Genomic DNA, 17,917 nt, shown 5'->3' with positions numbered 1-17,917 from the left:
TTATTAAATTATTAAATTATTAAATTATTAAATTATTAAATTATTAAATTATTAAATTATTAAATTATTAAATTGTTAAATTATTAAATTATTAAATTATTGAATTATTAAATTATTAAATTATAAAATTGTTAAATTATTAAATTATTAAATTATTAAATTATTAAATTATTAAATTATTAAATTATTAAATTATTAAATTATTAAATTATTAAATTATTAAATTATTAAATTATTAAATTATTAAATTATTAAATTATTAAATTATTAAATTATTAAATTATTAAATTATTAAATTATTAAATTATTAAATTATTAAATTATTAAATTATTAAATTATTAAATTATTAAATTATTAAATTATTAAATTATTAAATTATTAAATTATTAAATTATTAAATTATTAAATTATTAAATTATTAAATTATTAAATTATTAAATTATTAAATTATTAAATTATTAAATTTTTAATTATTTAATTATTAAATTTTTAATTATTAAATTATTAAATTATTAAATAATTAAATTATTAAATTATTAAATAATTAAATTATTAAATCATTAAATTATTAAATTATTAAATTATTAAATTATTAAATTAATAAATTATTAAATTATTAAATTATAACATTATTAAATTATTAAATTATTAAATTATTAAATTATTAAATTATTAAATTATTAAATTATTAAATTATAACATTATAACATTATTAAATTATTAAATTATTAAATTATTAAATTATTAAATTATTAAATTATTAAATTATTGAATTATTAAATTATTAAATTATTAAATTATTAAATTATTAAATTATTAAATGATTAAATGATTAAATTATTAAATGATTAAATGATTAAATGATTAAATTATTAAATTATTAAATTATTAAATTATTAAATTATTAAATTATTAAATTATTAAATTATTAAATTATTAAATTATTAAATTATTAAATTATTAAATTATTAAATTATTAAGCTATTAAATTATAAAATTATAAAATTATAAAATTATAAAATTATAAAATTATAAAATTATAAAATTATTAAATTATTAAATTATTAAATTATTAAACTATTAAATTATTAAATTATTAAATTATTAAATTATTAAATTATTAAATTATTAAATTATTAAATTATTAAATTATTAAATTATTAAATTATTAAATTATTAAATTATTAAATTATTAAATTATTAAATTATTAAATTATTAAATTATTAAATTATTAAATTATTAAATTATTAAATTATTAAATTATTAAATTATTAAATTATTAAATTATTAAATTATTAAATTATTAAATTATTAAATTATTAAATTATTAACCTCCGGGAAGAACTGCTGCGGGAACTTGGCCTTCTCCTTGGAGGCCACCGACTCGATGTTGCCGGTGTGGATGTTCTTGCCGGCGACCGTGTCCCACTCGTGCGTCAGGAAGTTCCAGATCTGGAGGTGGTCGATGGTGCGGATCGCAAAGTACAGGTTGCCGAGGGCCTGGAAACAAAAGAAGATAAAAATGTGAAAACTTTTATAAATGCCATTTTTTTCAACGAAATTCAAACTTTGAAAATTTCCTTTTTTGGGAAACCCCTAATAATAAAATCGTTCCCCAACGTGTTATCCTATTATTCTCACCCCCACTCTCAATCATCAATCAAGGAGGAGAAAAAACTCCGTAGCGGCGAATCCCGCTGAGAGCAGCAATTTTCCCCCCAATTATTCGCTTCGGATGTGGATAAGAGGGGCGAAAACATCCACTCACCACCCTCACAATCCGGCATCCGACCGCCACTAATGAATTAATCAGATTTACCCCGATGGTTTATTGGATTTCCCTCGAGGGAGGGGTTGTTGGTATTTCTTGAGATGTTGCAAGCCAGTTGATACTCATGAAAATTTTGTTGAATTTTATTAAAATTAAAAAAAGATGAAATTAGTACGAGAAAAACTCACACTCAAATGTGGTGGCGCTGTTTTGATATTTTTTAATTTGATACTTGAAATTGATATTTCGTTGAAATTGTCAAAACTGTGTTTTTGGAAGCTTCAAAACAAAGTTTCCTGCAATGTAATACCCTCTTGAAGAGTTTCGTCTAACGCTCACCAGGTTGCGCTAGTGTTTTATGGCGTTAGATATATTTGAAATAAATCTCGTCGACATGTCTGTGGTTGTATTTTAATTTTAGATTATTATTTAAATTATTATTGTTTGGAATCTATGAAACGCCATGAAACACTAGCGCTATCTGGTGAGCGTTAGACGAAATTCTTCAAGAGGGTATTACATTTCAGGAAACTTTCTTTTCGATCTAAGCAAAACAGTTTGAGTTTGAAACCCTCGAAATCACTTAATTTCAAAAATAGAAACCAGCTCTCAAACCTAATCTCCTTCCAGCTTGTTGCGAAACATTTACAATGTAAAGTTAAGGACAAACTATCCCCGATATCTATACATGTGTGAGCCTTAGAAAATGTATGCTCTCTTCTGCAAAAGTTGGCTTCGCGTGGCTGATTTTCCAGAGTTTCTTGTTTCCTTCTGGAGTGATACATCTGTGGGAATAACAAATGAAGAGTGATGAGCCCGGATATATTTACATCAAGCAGAAGGTGTTGATTTGACGCGATAAAGTACACTCTAAACAGGGAAATGTATAAGAAATAATTGGAAAAAAGAAAGAGAAAGAGAAAGCAAAATTCTCTCAAATGATAGTGGTGCCACAAGTGTCAACTGTGGTGAATAGTCGAACTATGGTTAGTTTTTTCTTAATTAAAATTTGAATTAGGCTCTTTTGAAGGAAATAAACTAGACAAAATATAAAACTAAGGCAACAAGTATAAAGAGATGTCAAAATCTATCAAACGATGGTAGCGCCACTAGTGTAAAATGCGGTGAAAATTTAAACTAAAATTAGATTTATTCGTAATTTGAACTGTGCATTGTTCAGGGAAATACAAAAAAAAACAAACAAATATAGCAAACATAAAGAGATGACAAATTCTCTTAAACGATGGTGGCGCCACATGTATTAACTGCGGTGAAAAGTCGAACTATGATTAGGTTTATTGTAATTTGAATTATGGTTTCTTTAGAAAAATACCAATGACAAAAATGACAAACCAAAAGGATTCTCTCAAACGATTGTGGCGCCACATCTATCAACTGCGGTGAATAGTCGAACTATGGTTAGCTGAATTAGTGATTTAAATTGTGCAATCTTGAGCGAACTACGGACAAATAACTAAGCAAATCAAAGAAAACAAATAAAAAGATGTGTTCAATTCTCTCAAACGATGGTGGCGCCACAATGGTTAGCTGCGGTGAAAAGTAGAACCAATTTTGTTTGTGATTTGAATTTACACTTGTTTTTGTTGATACTTTTAAAGATTTTTTCGCCAATGGCTGATAAGAACTAAAAGTCAGCATTAAATTAACACCAAATCAGCCCTAAAGAAGCACTTAAAGCTAGTTCTGCATTTCGATCTAGTTTTGCGTGTACCATCAAGGTGACAAACCCCATATCGATATGTTTGTTTGCAGTGGATCGTTGGCACAGCTGTTTGCGCTCACCGGGGTGGCCTCGGCTGGGACACTTGACACCCGCATCTGCGTGGGAAAATTGATTTTCCAGGTTGACTGCCTGCGAGTTCAAATTCGCGTGACGACGATGGAAAGAGATTACTTCTCATTTTTTATATAATTTGAATTTCCGCTCAAGCGTTTCACACAATCAGCCGACGCTGGAAATAGAACTTATCAATGGAGCAGAACTGCACGTCAAATTCTCGCAACTCGAGTTGGTTGTGTGTACTTTTTTGTAGCAAACAAATATCAAAAACATACAAACATCTGCAAGCGCCATTTGGACAAGAACAGTCGACGACACAACGTTTTCGCGTCGTCTCGCAGGAGGAGTGCTTGTTGTTTAATCTGATTTGCAATCAAGCGTGGCCATTAACATTATAAACAGAGAGAGAGACCGAGACCGGAGGGACTGAAAATGCGATCGTTTATATTAGATTTAGATTGTCGCAACTTCCAGTCAGCAGCCGGGCATCATGGTCAATAATGCTCAAACGATCGTTTGTTCAAACAGATACATCGTGTTGTACAGCAATGAGTCTAACGAGCAATTACCGACGTTACATTGTATTTGACTAGATTAAAATAATCGATTCCCCCTACTTGCTACTAGATGTCGCTTTTTCAAATTACAGAACTTGCATGCAAGTTAATGAAACTTTCAAACACTGCGTGTTTCAGCTATTCACCGCTAGATGTCGAGTTAGCTTTATGAATCTTTAAATAATTTTTCATCAAAACTCAAATTACTTTTGTTGAACTTTTTACGTCAGACAGCTCAGTGTCCAGTTCACTGATATTCTCAGTGACTCATCAAACCATACACCATGTAGCGATTAATTTCAATCCAGAGCGCTAATAAAATTCCATTAAGCAATTCTGTGCACTCAACGCCACCGCGGACACAGAGAAGTATGATTACTCCATTTCGCGTGGTAAAAGTGTAATCAGCCGACACACCAAGACGACCATATTACCATGTTCAGAATGAGGAAAAAATAAATAAAATAAAATAAAAAACACACATAAGAGCAAGTAGTGTCAGACGTGGTGGAGAGTGCACTTGCACCACCGTCATCTCGGCACCGTGAGGTGGGGGGAAACTTATCCTTAAATTATTTGAACTACACGATGTAACAAAAAAAATAGAAACAATGTTGTTGGAAAAATAAAAAACTAATTCAGTTGAAAATTTAAAAAAATACAAAAAAAAATACTTATAGAAAGAACCTAAAAAACATTTGAGATAAATAAAAGAAACAATAATAAAAACAAAACAAAAAAACAAGAACCACAGAAAAAAACGATTATATGAATAGTTTCGAGAAAAGAAAAGAAATATCGGAAGAACAAGAGTCAGAGAAAAAAAAAACTGAAAATATATAAATAAAACAATACAAATTGAAAATTACGTTGAACCAATTTAACAAAAATTAGAATGAAGAGAACAATAAACCGAGTTACAGCAAAAATGAACAAACGAAAATTAATTGAAAAAAAAAACCAAAGAATTTAAATAAGTTAAGAATTTAACATTTTTTTAAGAAGCAGAAAAAATATTTCATGATGATAATTGATCAAAATACTTAAAACAAATAAATCCTACAAAAAAAAAAAACAGGTCAATGAAAGAAACTATTGAAAAACAAAAAACAAAATAAAAAACAAGTTCCCTACAAAAGATCAGATAAATAAATTAGATTAGAGAAAAAAAGATAAAAAAAACAAATAAAAAAAATCTAAATTTTAGGGAAAAAAACAAAAAAAAATAAAAAAAAATAACATGAAAAGAAAGATACAATTTTAAAATTAAACACAATTAAAATAACAAAACAAATTGAAAATTGATTAAAAAAGAAAAGATAAGAAAAGATAGAAAAAATATACAACAAACAAATAACAAAAATAAAAAAAAGCAAATCCGAAGAAAACAAATCAGCAAATTAAAAAATATATAATGACTAAAAGAAAGAACCGATAAATGAAAGAAACAATTAAAATAAAGCAAAAACAAAGTTCCACACAAAAGATCTGATAAATAAATTGGATTAGAGATGAGATTAGAGAGAAAAGATTAAAATAAATAAAAAAGAATAAATCTAAATTTTGAAGAAAAAACAAATTAAAAAGACATGAAGAAAAAGATAAAATTTTATTATTGAAAACATTCGAAATAACTTATGTTATGTCAAGTAGAAAATTAAAAAATAGAAAAGACAAATCAAAAGAAAACAATTGAATAAGTCAGAGTTGAATAATTTAAACAACCAACAAATACAAAAAAAACAGCAAATCAAAAGAAAACAAACCGAAAAATTAAAAAATAGAAAGAAACAATTGAAAAAGCAAAAAACAAGTTCCACAGATCAGATAAATAAATTAAATTAGAGAAAAAAAAATGATAAAAAATAATTTCAAAAAACAACAAACAAAATTTTAAGCAAAAAATAAAAAAAATATACATTAAAATCATTAAGAGAAAGACACAATTCTAAAATTAAAAGACAACATTAGCAAAAAACAAAACAAGTTGAACATTGTTTTAAAAAATAGAAAAGATAAATCAAAAGAAAATAATTGAATAAGTCAGAGTAGAAAATTTAAACAACAAACAAATACCAAAAAAAAAAGTCAGATCCAAAGAAAACAATAAAAGAAAGAACTAAGAAAACAGGTAAATGACATTGCAAAATAAATAAAAAACATTGCAAAATAAATAAAAAAACGAAAATAAAAAAAAACAAGTTCAACACAAAATACCAGATAAATAATTTAGATTAGAGAAAAGAAAAGATAAAAAATAAATAAAAAAGAAAAATCAAAATTTTGAAGGAAAAAATAACAAAAGAAATAATAATAAAACATGAAGAGAAAAATACAATAATTTCAAAAACCATTTAAAACAACAAAAAAATTAAATTTTATTTTAAAAATAGAAAATTACAAAAAACATAAAATTTATAAAAAAATAAGAGAAAGATACAACTTTAAAAATAAAATAAAAACTATTAAAATAACATAACAAATTGAAAATTGATCAAAAAAATGGAAAAGACAAATCAAAACAAAACAATTGAATAAGTCAGAGTAAAACAATTAAACAGGGAAATCAATCATTTTGTTAAAATAATTCAAAATATAAATAGTTATGGAAAAAAAAACGAAAAACGAAACTATTGGCACTACGCCCCCCGGGGCATGGCCTTCCTCTAACGTGGGATTTCTGCTCCAGCGCCTCTGACGAGACAGGAGAAACCGGGACCGACGTTTTACTTCACCATCCGATAGAAGCTCAGTGGATAAGGCGGGAATCGAACCCGCGTCTCATAGCATCATCGGGATCGGCAGCCGAAGCCGCTACCCCTGCGCCACGAGACCCACAGTTATGGATCACTACTGAAATAAACTTAACAAATAATGAGTTGATTCAAGAACAAACGGGTTATTTAAGATAAAGATCTGTAATTATCAACAACAAAAAAAAAACAAGAAAAACTTTAATTTTGATAGAACATTAAAAAAGATTAAAAAAAGAACATTAAATAATTTGAAAAAAGGGAAAACATAACTCATCGTTCCAAAAATTCAAATGCAAAAAAGATTTAAGAGATTAAAAAAACTTGAGAAAAACATTAAAAGAAAATAAATTTAAAAAAAGTTAAAACATTATAAATAAATTATAATTATTATTATAATAAAAAACAAAGTAATTATGGAAAACTAGCAAGTATAATAATTATACTAGAATTATAATTAAATTATTCAAAGGTTAACTAGATCAAACAATTAAAAAAAGAAAAAAAATGCAATTTAAAAAAGCTCAACTTCACCCCACTTCACAGTGCTCTAAAACGCTTCGCTAAAATTAAGTGCGCGCGCGAGAATGGCTTCGCGTGAGCATATGCCAGCAGCAGCAGCGAGCTTGAAAGAGCCAGGTCGCGCACGTCAGACAACAATAATAAATAATAACACACAAGACCGACCGAGGCACGACATTTACGGCGGCGGCAAGCGGCGGAAAGGCGCTAAACAATGTAAACAGTATCGATCGTCGTCTGCCCCAGGACCCCGGTCCACATTTTCACTCTCTCTCTTAGGTCACTTCCACTTAATGTTAGATTGACCGGAAATTTTGAGTATTTTTTGATGATTTTTTCGATCTACTTTTAATTAATATCGTTTTTTTTTTCAAGATTGGCGCATAGAACATTTAGTTTTGTTCAAAGCAAAAATGCAAGACAGAGAGCAAGAGAGCAACTCTCACTGCAAGAATCAGGAGCATATTAAAAGAAAACCTAACCAAATTAGAGAAAACAAAAGAGAGTTGCTACATTGCTCACTGTCTTACCTCGAGCTTGAACAAATTTACTCCTCAATAAAACTTCAATGCGAAGCAATCGTGAAAAGTTGAAAGCAATGAGAGTTGCTCTCTTGCTCACTGTCTTCTCTCCAGTTTTGACTTTATTTACTCAACAATTTGAGAGGCAAAGCAAGGCAAACGTTAATAATTTTGAGAAATGAGAGTTGCTCTCTTGCTTACTGTCTTACCTCGAGTTTAGACTCAATTTGCTCCACAGTTTAAGGAGCAAAGCAAAGCAAACGTGAAAATTGGAGAAATGAGAGCTCGAAGACATAAAGATTTTGAGAGTTGCTCTCTTGCTTACTGTCTTACCTCAAGTTTTGACAAAATTTAATCCATAGTTGAAACAAGTTAGATTTTATATTTATTTTCAGGAAGGTAGACATTAAAAAATAAATCGGATATTAAAAATAGTTCAATTGAATGAATTTCGATCAAAAATCATCAGTCACCCTAATCCCCCGATCCCATCGGAGCACATCTTCATCATCTTCACACGGGGTTGCCAGACAACAACGATGACGGCCACGGTCACGACAAATTGAATAACGCGCTTCTCTCTCGAGAACGTCAGCCGGGTTCAACATTCGTAATGGGATGGGATCGCTCATTTTTTGCTTTTTTACTTTTTTTTTTTGCAATATTGTTGGCAGGTTTTGTTCCGCCCCCTCACTTTTGTTTGCCGTTGTGGGGCTTCAGTTGACCGATTCTTCAAAGTTATGCTTTTCGCAATGCTTTTCACACCGATGACCTAATTCTCCTGAGGGGAGGGGTCGTGTAGGGCTTCATGGGCATGACAAAGTTTATTAAATCACGTAAATAGGGCGGTGAAGGAGGTATTACACTACAAAACAAAGATTCTTTCTGAGGATTGCATTTTGTTTTTACAACTCATCACTAGATGTCGCGATGCTAGAATGCAAAACTTGCATGCAAGCTATTGCTTCAAACTGCATGTTTTCACTAGTTGCCACCAGATGTCGAATTGGTTTGACACCAATGAATCTAATTTAAGAAGGTAATTTTTAAATTTTCGATAGGTATAGTTTAAAAAAAAAACTAAACGAAATGCGTCACCCCCAGCTAGTCCATCATCTCAAAACCCCTGTTCAGGCAGTATACTGTTACGTTCGGAAATGACCATCGCCCCATCACATATCTTGATACACATTCCAGCTTCTGATGATGCTTAACCTCCCTGGTCCAAGCGAAGTGCGCGCGCGCGCTTTATTAGATTCATACGTTATTCTCCCCGCTTGAATGACGACAATGGGACGAGCGGGTGGAAGCAATCTAATATCTGAGAAACACGATATCGTATTATACAATTTGATATGCGGGGGGATACAATTCAATAGCCCTGGTGACACTCGCTGTGTGAAATGCTTGCAAAATTAGCTTGAAGCATTGAATTTGGAGATATTTTATTTTATTCACTATATTTTAATTTTAAACTATATTATTTCTGATTATATTGCTAAAAAAATCGTCAATTCGTCGCTAGATGTCACTGTTTTGTAATTCAAGTCTTGCATACAAGATCCTGCTAATTTCGTCGAATAACAAGTTTCAACTAGTCACCACTAGATGTCGGATTATATAGATTTTTTTTGCATTTTTGTCATTTTAATCATTTTCAAAATTAACATAATTTTCAGAATTTTTAAAATTATCATGATTATAAAATTTTCATAATTTTTATGATTTTAATTATTTTTACAATAGAGGATTTGCAACAAAGCTAAAAAACACATGTCGCCACCTATGAACAAATAGCGTAAACCTATGATTTATCGGAAAAATGTGTTTTTTCCTCCATTACCAACATTTTTACGAAACTTATGCCAGATTCGGATGAGAAAAAATATTTCCAACAATTTGGTGTGCAACTTTCCAATATTTGTTTGAATTTTCTATGAGAAAACTGTAAATTCATAAAAAGATAGTAATTTGGACTATTTGGCAAGAAAGTCTGTCAAAAATCAATAAAAATTGTTGAATATACGTTAACACATCTGTTATCAACTATATAACTGTTTATTTCATTGATACATATGGGGAAACTCATTTTTTCGTGTTCCAAAACATGTTTTTTAAAGAAAAAGGTCACAAATTTTTGCGCGCTTAAAAATTGATGTTCATTATTTTGAAGCAAAAAATTTTTCTCGTCTTTTGCAACCAGTTTCATTATGATTGATGCAGGGAATCATGAGAAATAAGCGATTTTGTTCTTCAATCCAGCAGAAAGGAATACGATTTTTGGCAAGTAACCTCATTTTGGCGCCACCTACATTTGAAACACAGTCGCGCTGCAAAACCTCAATTGTCATTATTTTCATTATTTTTATAATTATAATAATTTTTATAATTTTTATAATTTTCATAATTTTCTTAATTTTCTAAATTATCTTAATGTTCTTAATTTTCTTTATATTCTTTATATTCTTAATTTTCTCTATATTCTTAATTTTCATAATTTTCATAATTTTCTTAATTTTCTTAATTTTCGTAATTTTCGTAGTTTTCATAATTTTCATAATTTACATAATTTACATAATTTTCCTAATTTTCCTAATTTTCCTAATTTTCCTAATTTTCTTAATTTTCCTAATTTTCCTAATTTTCCTAATGTTCCTAATTTACCTAATTTTTCTTAATTTTTCTTAATTTTCCTAATTTTCCTAATTTTCATAATTTTCACATTTTTTTAAATTTTCATAATTTTCATAATTTTCATAATTTACATAATTTTCCTAATTTTCCTTATTTTCTTAATTTTCCTAATGTTCATAATTTTCATATTTTTTTAAATTTTCATAAATTCCATAATTTTCATAATTTTTATAATTTTCATAATTTTCATAATTTTCATAATTTTCATAATTTTCATAATTTTCATAATTTTCATAATTTTCATGAATTTTGCAATTTTTGTAATTTTCATGATTTTGGTCATTTTTGTCATTTTGATCATTTTGGTAATTTTGGTAATTTTGATCATTTTGGTATTTTTGGTAATTTTGGTCATTTTGGTCATTTTGGTCATTTTGATCATTTTGATCATTTTGGTCATTTTGGTCATTTTGATTATTTTGGTCATTTTGGTCATTTTTGTCATTTTTGTCATTTTAGTCATTTTGGTCGTTTTTGTCATTTTGGTCATTTTGGTCATTTTTGTAATTTTTGTCTTTTTTGTCATTTTGGTGATTTTGGCCATTTTGGTAATTTTGGTAAATTTGGTAATTTTGGCGATTTTGGTGATTTTTTTGTGATTATTTTTGGTGATTTTGGTGGTTTTGGTGATGCTGGTGATTTTGGTCGTTTTGGTAATTTTGGCCATTTTGGTAATTTTGGTAAATTTGGTAAATTTGGTAATTTTGGCGATTTTTGTGATTTTGGTGTTTTTTTTTGTGATTTTTGTGGTTTTGGTGATTTTGGTAATTTTGGCCATTTTTGGTAATTTTTATTATTTTTGTCATTTCTGTAACTTTTACATTTTTGTTATTTTTGTCATTTTAGTCATTTTTGTCAAAATTAATTATGGTAATTTTAGTAAATTTAGTAATTTTGACGATTTTTCTGATTTTTGGTGATTTTGGTAATTTTGGCCATTTTTTGTCATTTTGTTATTTTTGTCATTTTTGTAATTTTTATCATTTTTGTAATTTTTGTTATTTTTGTCATTTTTGTAATTTTTGTCATTTTTGTAATTATTGTTATTTTTGTCATTTTTGTATTTTTTGCAATAAATCTTTTTTCCGTGTAGTTTTTAGATTTCACATTTCACTATTCATCATCAGATGTCGCTTGTCTTAAATTCATGTATCGCATACAAGTTTGTACTTATTGTTTCGAACTGTTAATTTCAACTAGTTGCCACCAGATGACGCATTATTTTGATATCAGTTTCTAATCTGACTTTTCCAGATTATATTTTTATTTTCTCATTTCGCAGAATTCTCCATATTTGACAGGTCAAAAGTTACAGCAATTCATCTTACCAAACTTCACCTTCCCCTTCAGAGAGGAAGCCAAACCAACTCATCACAATAACCCTTTTCGAAAACGCCCACCACGAGGTCGCTCCTTCATTACTAACGCATGAACCAGCCACCAGAGAGCGAAAGCATGCGAAAAAATAATGAGCCCATCTCGGCGTCGCCCCTTAACCAACCTGCTCCCATGGCACTCATTTGCACAACCAAGTCCCCCCCAGCGGCCATATGTTTATGGAGATGTTGTCGGCAAGCAGAAGAAAAAGAAAAACTGTTTGGTTTGGCTAAACGGCCCAAAACAAAGGTCAACATTTTAGTAGAGCGAAATAAGCAAACGGAAGTGGTTGGGCTTTCCAAGAAGAGCTCAAGCGACAGGATGTCTGGATTGTGGGTGGTGTTGATACCGAAAACCTTAATGAAACCACCTAATGGCATCTACCGCAAGAATATAAAATCAGGTGAACGTGGTGGCGACTTGATTTTGCTTCGAAATAATGATTGAAGATCAAATTTCGCTACTTGCCAATAGATGTCGCGATGCAACAAAGCAAGTCTTGCATGCAAGTTGACCTTTCTTGTTTCAAACTGCAAGTTTCAACTAGTTGCCACCAGATGTCGAGTTGACTCAACACCCTGTCCAACTGGTTCCTCTTGTCTTTGGATCGAATTTCTCCTCCCTCTTCGCACAATCAAAGCGCACAGAATCACATCTGGCCGTAATAGAGTCTCCTCATAACATACACCTTATAAAACATTCTTTTCTCGAGGCCGAGAGTACGCGACATGATATGAATAATCCAAACGCTACCCAACCAAATCGAAAGTGGATTGATGGCTGATTCAATTCCTCCCACGAGTACGAGTGTACAGAGTGCGAGTTGTTTTGAAGTGTAAGAAAATTGGATTTTGGAGCCTTCGGCACAACACTTCTTCGCACCGAGTGTGTGCCAAAAAGAAGCCCCACAAAAATCAATACCCTAGACAAGTCTTCGGTGCACTTGAACGTTTGAGTGTGTCAACAGAATACATAAAAAGGGCACGGTGGTGCTAAATTATGCTTCTAAATAAAAATTGCCAAAAGATGGCGTTGTTTCGTTCGACCACTCTTGAATGCAACTAGCTTATTTGCTTGCATACAAGTTGAATACCGTTTGGTTGCATCTACTCGCCGCAAGATGTCGTCTTTTTGACCCACCGTGCGCGAAGCTAATAAAAATAGACGAAAACGCTCAAGCTAAAGTGCCTCCCATCTGGATTACATAATCTAATCAGGTGCAAAGAAGGCGGTGACTCTTACCGTGAAATGTTCCGCCGAGTTGTAGTCCTCGTCCAGGTAGACCCGGATGCGGTTGTAGTCGGCCAGCTCGCGCGACTCGCACAGGTTCTTGATGAACTCCTGCACGTACTCCATCGACTTTTCGTACGTTTTGCCGCCCACCTCCTGCAGGTGCAGCGCGATGAAGGCGGGCCGGCGGGCGGCCACGTGCGCCAGGAACTCCTGGATCCAGATGTGGAGCAGGCGGGAGGGAGAGAGGAAAATATATTTTTTTATATTAATTTGTTTTTTTTTAAATATATTTGTTAATTTACTACAATTTTACAAATCACTTTTTCCCATTTAGGTGTAATCATGTAATTTGATAAATTATCAAAAGTTTACAAACATTAAAAAAATTAAAATTAAAGTATATTTCAGGATTTCTGGAATGGTAATTTTTGAGTACTAAAAAGCTCAACTTTTCCGCACTCTTTTGAACCAGTATCGAAAACAAAAATTCCAGCAGCAAAAACAAAACAATCTTATTCAAAGAGTTTTTTTTTTCGATCTTTTCAGCACTCGTTATATGTATACAACTTGGTAGATCTCGTTGAATAAATGTACAACTCCTGCTGAAAAAATGTTCTCCTATTTTGGCTCCTATGAAATGTAACAAATGATGTTATTCATTTTTTGGAAGCATGTGAAATTTTTTTGAGTAAAAATAAATGTATCAAGTAAAAAAAAACAACCCAGATCCAACATATAAATATATATTACGTAATCATATGTCTTTCTGGTTATGTCTGTTACATAACCTAGGATATAAACGTTGAACTTTGGAATTTGAACTTTTTAAGATGCTTTCCTCTGACCAAAGAAAATAAAATTATAAAATATTCGAAATAAGAACCTAAAAAATACTGTTTTTTTTTCAATTTTTGTTCTCATAATTAAAATTCCCAAGAAGCGTATTTTTATCATTTTTGTATAATTTGAGGCACAGAGAATTTTTAAATAATATACAGCATCAAAAAAATGCAGGATAATAAAGCATTAGTTTTATTCGCGCCACATAACAATATAATTCTCTTTCTCATCCAAAAAGCGCTGAAAAAATTCAATTATTCCGTGTGAAGGGGCACTTCGCATAGACGCCCTTGTTTTCATAAGAATTTGAAAAGAACGTTGAACTTTTTGAGAGGCTTCCCTCTGACCAAAGAAAATAAAATTATAGAATATTCGAAATAAAAACCTAAGAGAATACGGCTTATTTTCATTTTTGTTCGCTTAATTGAAATTCCCAAGAAGCTTTCATTACAATCGGTTACGTGGTGTACTGTTTTCTTTTCGTTTATATTCGTTGATCGTAATAATATATTCCAAACTGGCAGTTATAGTATTAACTCATCAAACTATCGATTTTATTTATACTCTTCAGCGTCTTTTATTTACTATTTTTAAAATTTGCTCGTGTTATGTAAACTGTACAAACAGTAAAATATACTGATAAGTCCAGCCCATAGCACTACTGCTCGGTTGGCACGCGTTCGATTAAAAAACTTTTTAAATAATCAATTATTTATCTTTCCGCAGCCGGCTGCCTAAGATTTAAAATTTTCAACCGATAAACAAAATGCTCATGGTCACATCACTGCCACTCGTGAATCCTGACCTCATACCCATCTACTAACCCCCTCAAAACTCATGTGATACTTTGTCGGAGAAGCAGTCGATTGGGCGGTCTCTATCACTCAAGTATCGGACTAACATTCCCATCCACTTCCCCGTGACTCTACCACTGGTCGTGGCCGGCGCCGGTATTGATCAGCATGATAGGGGCCTTTGAGAAGTTGCGAAGCGAGGAAAGATAGCACCTACTCATCTTCCACGGCTCGTGGATGTAACTTCTGGAGGTCCTGGTCAATAACGGAGTAGCAACTGCGGGTGGGCACCTATGCTTATGCTTATGCTTAATTGAAATTCCCAAGAAGCGTATTTACAGAGAATTTTTAAACAATAAAAAGCACCCAAAAAAATAAAATGCAAGCTAATAAAGCAATACTTTTATTTGCACCACATAACAAAAAGATTCTCTTTCCCATCCCAAAAGCGCCGAAAAAATCTTCCGTGTGAAGGGACACTTCGCATAGACGCCCTTGCTCCCATCACGTCATAATGTTTAATTTTTCTGTTGAAATTTTGTGTACTTTTTTGCATTTAATTTTTATTGCCTTTTGATTTTTTAAATTATTCTTTCAAAACATTTATATTGCTTGTTGTTTTTTTAATGTTAGACTTGATTTATAATAAATAAAATAAAATAAAAGTTTATTTTTTATTTTTTGGAAACGTTCTCAAAAAACCTTTTGGTAATTTTACTTCTATAGAAAAAACTGCTAATAATTTAAACAAATTTTATGTCAATTATTTTTTATCAGAAAATGATTAATTTTGCATCAGTTTCAGTTGAATTTTACATTTCTACACATTATTCGAGTAATAAAGGGGTAATATTGAACAAACCAAATTTTCTATTTTGCAAAATATAACTTTTTTTTACTTAGCTGTTCTCTTGTTTTTGTTGAATGTTTAGTTTTTTCATGTGCATTTTTCTTGTTATGTTATTCTCGTTTTCTGGTACACAGTAAAAAAAAAGTAAAACATACGGAGAGTTGAAAATTTAATGGTAATAATTTACCTCTTTTTTATGTAATTTTACACAAAGAAAAATATGAAAATTTTACCTCGTCAGTTTTATTTACATTAATATTTGATGAAAAATTTCACATTTCCTTACACAAAAACTTTCTTGAAAGATTTTATTTTAAATAAATTACATAAAAAAACAGGTGAAACAGATAAAAAAAAGTTTTGATAGATTTTGGGTCGAAAAATCTTTTATTTTACATCAGAAACTGGTAAAATTCTCATTAGTTTTTGTTGAATCACACATTTTTACAAATTATTTTAGGAAAATTACTAAAATTTGCAGCTAAAATTTTACATTTTTTTACTGTGCATGTTTTGCCTTATGTCATTTAACTCTGTTGCACAATTAGTTACACAGAAAAAATATTTTAGAAGGTTGAAAATTTTGTTGGTTAAGTATTAACTCTTTTCTGATTAATTTCACATAAATAAATGTGTAAAAATGTGAAGTTCAACAGTAACTGATGAATTTATGTATATTTACTAATTCTTTTTGAACCATTCCCAAAATTACATAAAAGGAGTTGAAAATTTAACGGAAACATTACATATTTTTTGCCTTTCTTACAAAAGAAAGGTTTAAGGTTTGCTTTTGGAAAAACGCTTTTTTCAGAAATCTAAAAAAAATCGTACACGGCGAGGATTCGTCCCAGGAAAAAATCCTATTACTAAATTGAAGGTATAGATGCGCTCTTTCGATTGAATTTTGGCCCGAAACCCGGAACTCAAAGTTCGATTTTTGAGAGCTCTTTTTCTGAAATACATGGCCGATGTCTGTATCCGCTCTTAAAAATTTGTGTCTTCCATCACTGGAAAACCGCTCGTAAAACCCACAATTTTTAAAAGTCAGATCTGTAGCCGTGGGGTCGGAGACGAACATTTTATTTTTCGATTCACAATTTTCAACCAGTAAATGTGGTCAAAGCCATTTTTAGAGGTATTTTTTGGACTATTTTACAGATAACACTATCAAATTGAAAGAATTCAGTTTCAAACAAAAAGCCATTCGAAAACATGCGCCATAAACTGTTTGGGCCCAAAATTTGAAGCTTTTTCAAAATGTATTTCCAGAGATATAGCGATTTTAATGTTTTTCGTCTTATTTTTACCCTATTTTTTCCTATTAAATTTTTGGATTTATACAAAATCATATACTGAACATCAAATTCGAAGTGCCGGCTCGTTCTCGCTCGAAAGCTCGACAAGTCGTCAAGTCGAAGCTCCAACGCCAGCGCTTTTACGCTTGCGCGTTTTACGCTGCGCGTGAAAGTGTTCTTTCTGGCTTCTCATAATTGATCGACAAAGTGCAATAGCGATACATATTTTTTTAAGTTAATCATAGACTAACAATAAAGACTGCGTACCATTTATTTTTATTTTATTTTTTCTAATAATGTCAATCCAATATGTTTTTCTTAACTAAATTTAAATGTCTGGCGACAAATAATGTACCTCTGAAATGAAAAAAATTGCATTTGAGGTTTAGCCTAAAAAGATTCGAAGCTTTTGGTAAAATTCTCACTGGATGGTATCATTGTGTTTTTGAAAAATTAATTGCACCAATATATTTCTCTGAGTTTCATCATTTTGTAAGAAAGGCTCTATTTCACCTCTGGTGATATTAAATCGGGTTTTTTTTAATCTACCTAGAAGCAAAATAGCTAAGAAAATAAAGATACAATTTCACCTGTTTATGGTGCAAAATTATTATTTTTTACATAAAGCTGTCAACATTCCATTTTTTTGTTTAAATTACTAAAACACAGGGCAAACATTTACTCAAACAATAATAAATATCACATAAAACAACTCAGACTAGAACCCAAAATTTCAATTAAAAATGTTATTTTTTTGTTTTCGCGAAAAAACAGGATTTCCTTCAGATTTGTAGAACAAAGTACTTTTTTGGTATACAGCGCAGACTCGATTATACGAAGCCTCGATTATCCGAAGGTTTGTATGGAATTTCGGATAATCGAATCATCACAAAAAAAAATTTTCATG

At 30.3% G+C, this 17,917-nt stretch overlaps 1 protein-coding gene across 2 annotated transcripts in view; it reads right to left on the bottom strand.

Annotated features, from left to right (window-relative positions):
• The window catches only part of LOC6038459 (inositol polyphosphate-5-phosphatase A), a 40,962-nt gene that overhangs the window by 9,601 nt on the left and 13,444 nt on the right, over positions 1-17,917 (bottom strand). For both annotated transcript variants that reach the window (XM_038249378.1, XM_038249389.1), the window contains exons 2-3: positions 13,241-13,471; positions 1,335-1,502 (exon numbers count right to left, since the gene is read on the bottom strand). In XM_038249378.1, the coding sequence (XP_038105306.1) occupies positions 1,335-1,502; positions 13,241-13,471 (399 nt within the window). The remainder of the gene's footprint in view (positions 1-1,334; positions 1,503-13,240; positions 13,472-17,917) is intronic.

Source organism: Culex quinquefasciatus, chromosome 1 (assembly GCF_015732765.1).
Source record: "Culex quinquefasciatus strain JHB chromosome 1, VPISU_Cqui_1.0_pri_paternal, whole genome shotgun sequence".
Classification (NCBI taxonomy): Eukaryota; Metazoa; Arthropoda; class Insecta; order Diptera; family Culicidae; genus Culex; species Culex quinquefasciatus.
The sequence above is the reverse complement of the archived record's forward strand: the minus strand, read 5'-3'. Positions and strand labels throughout refer to the sequence as shown.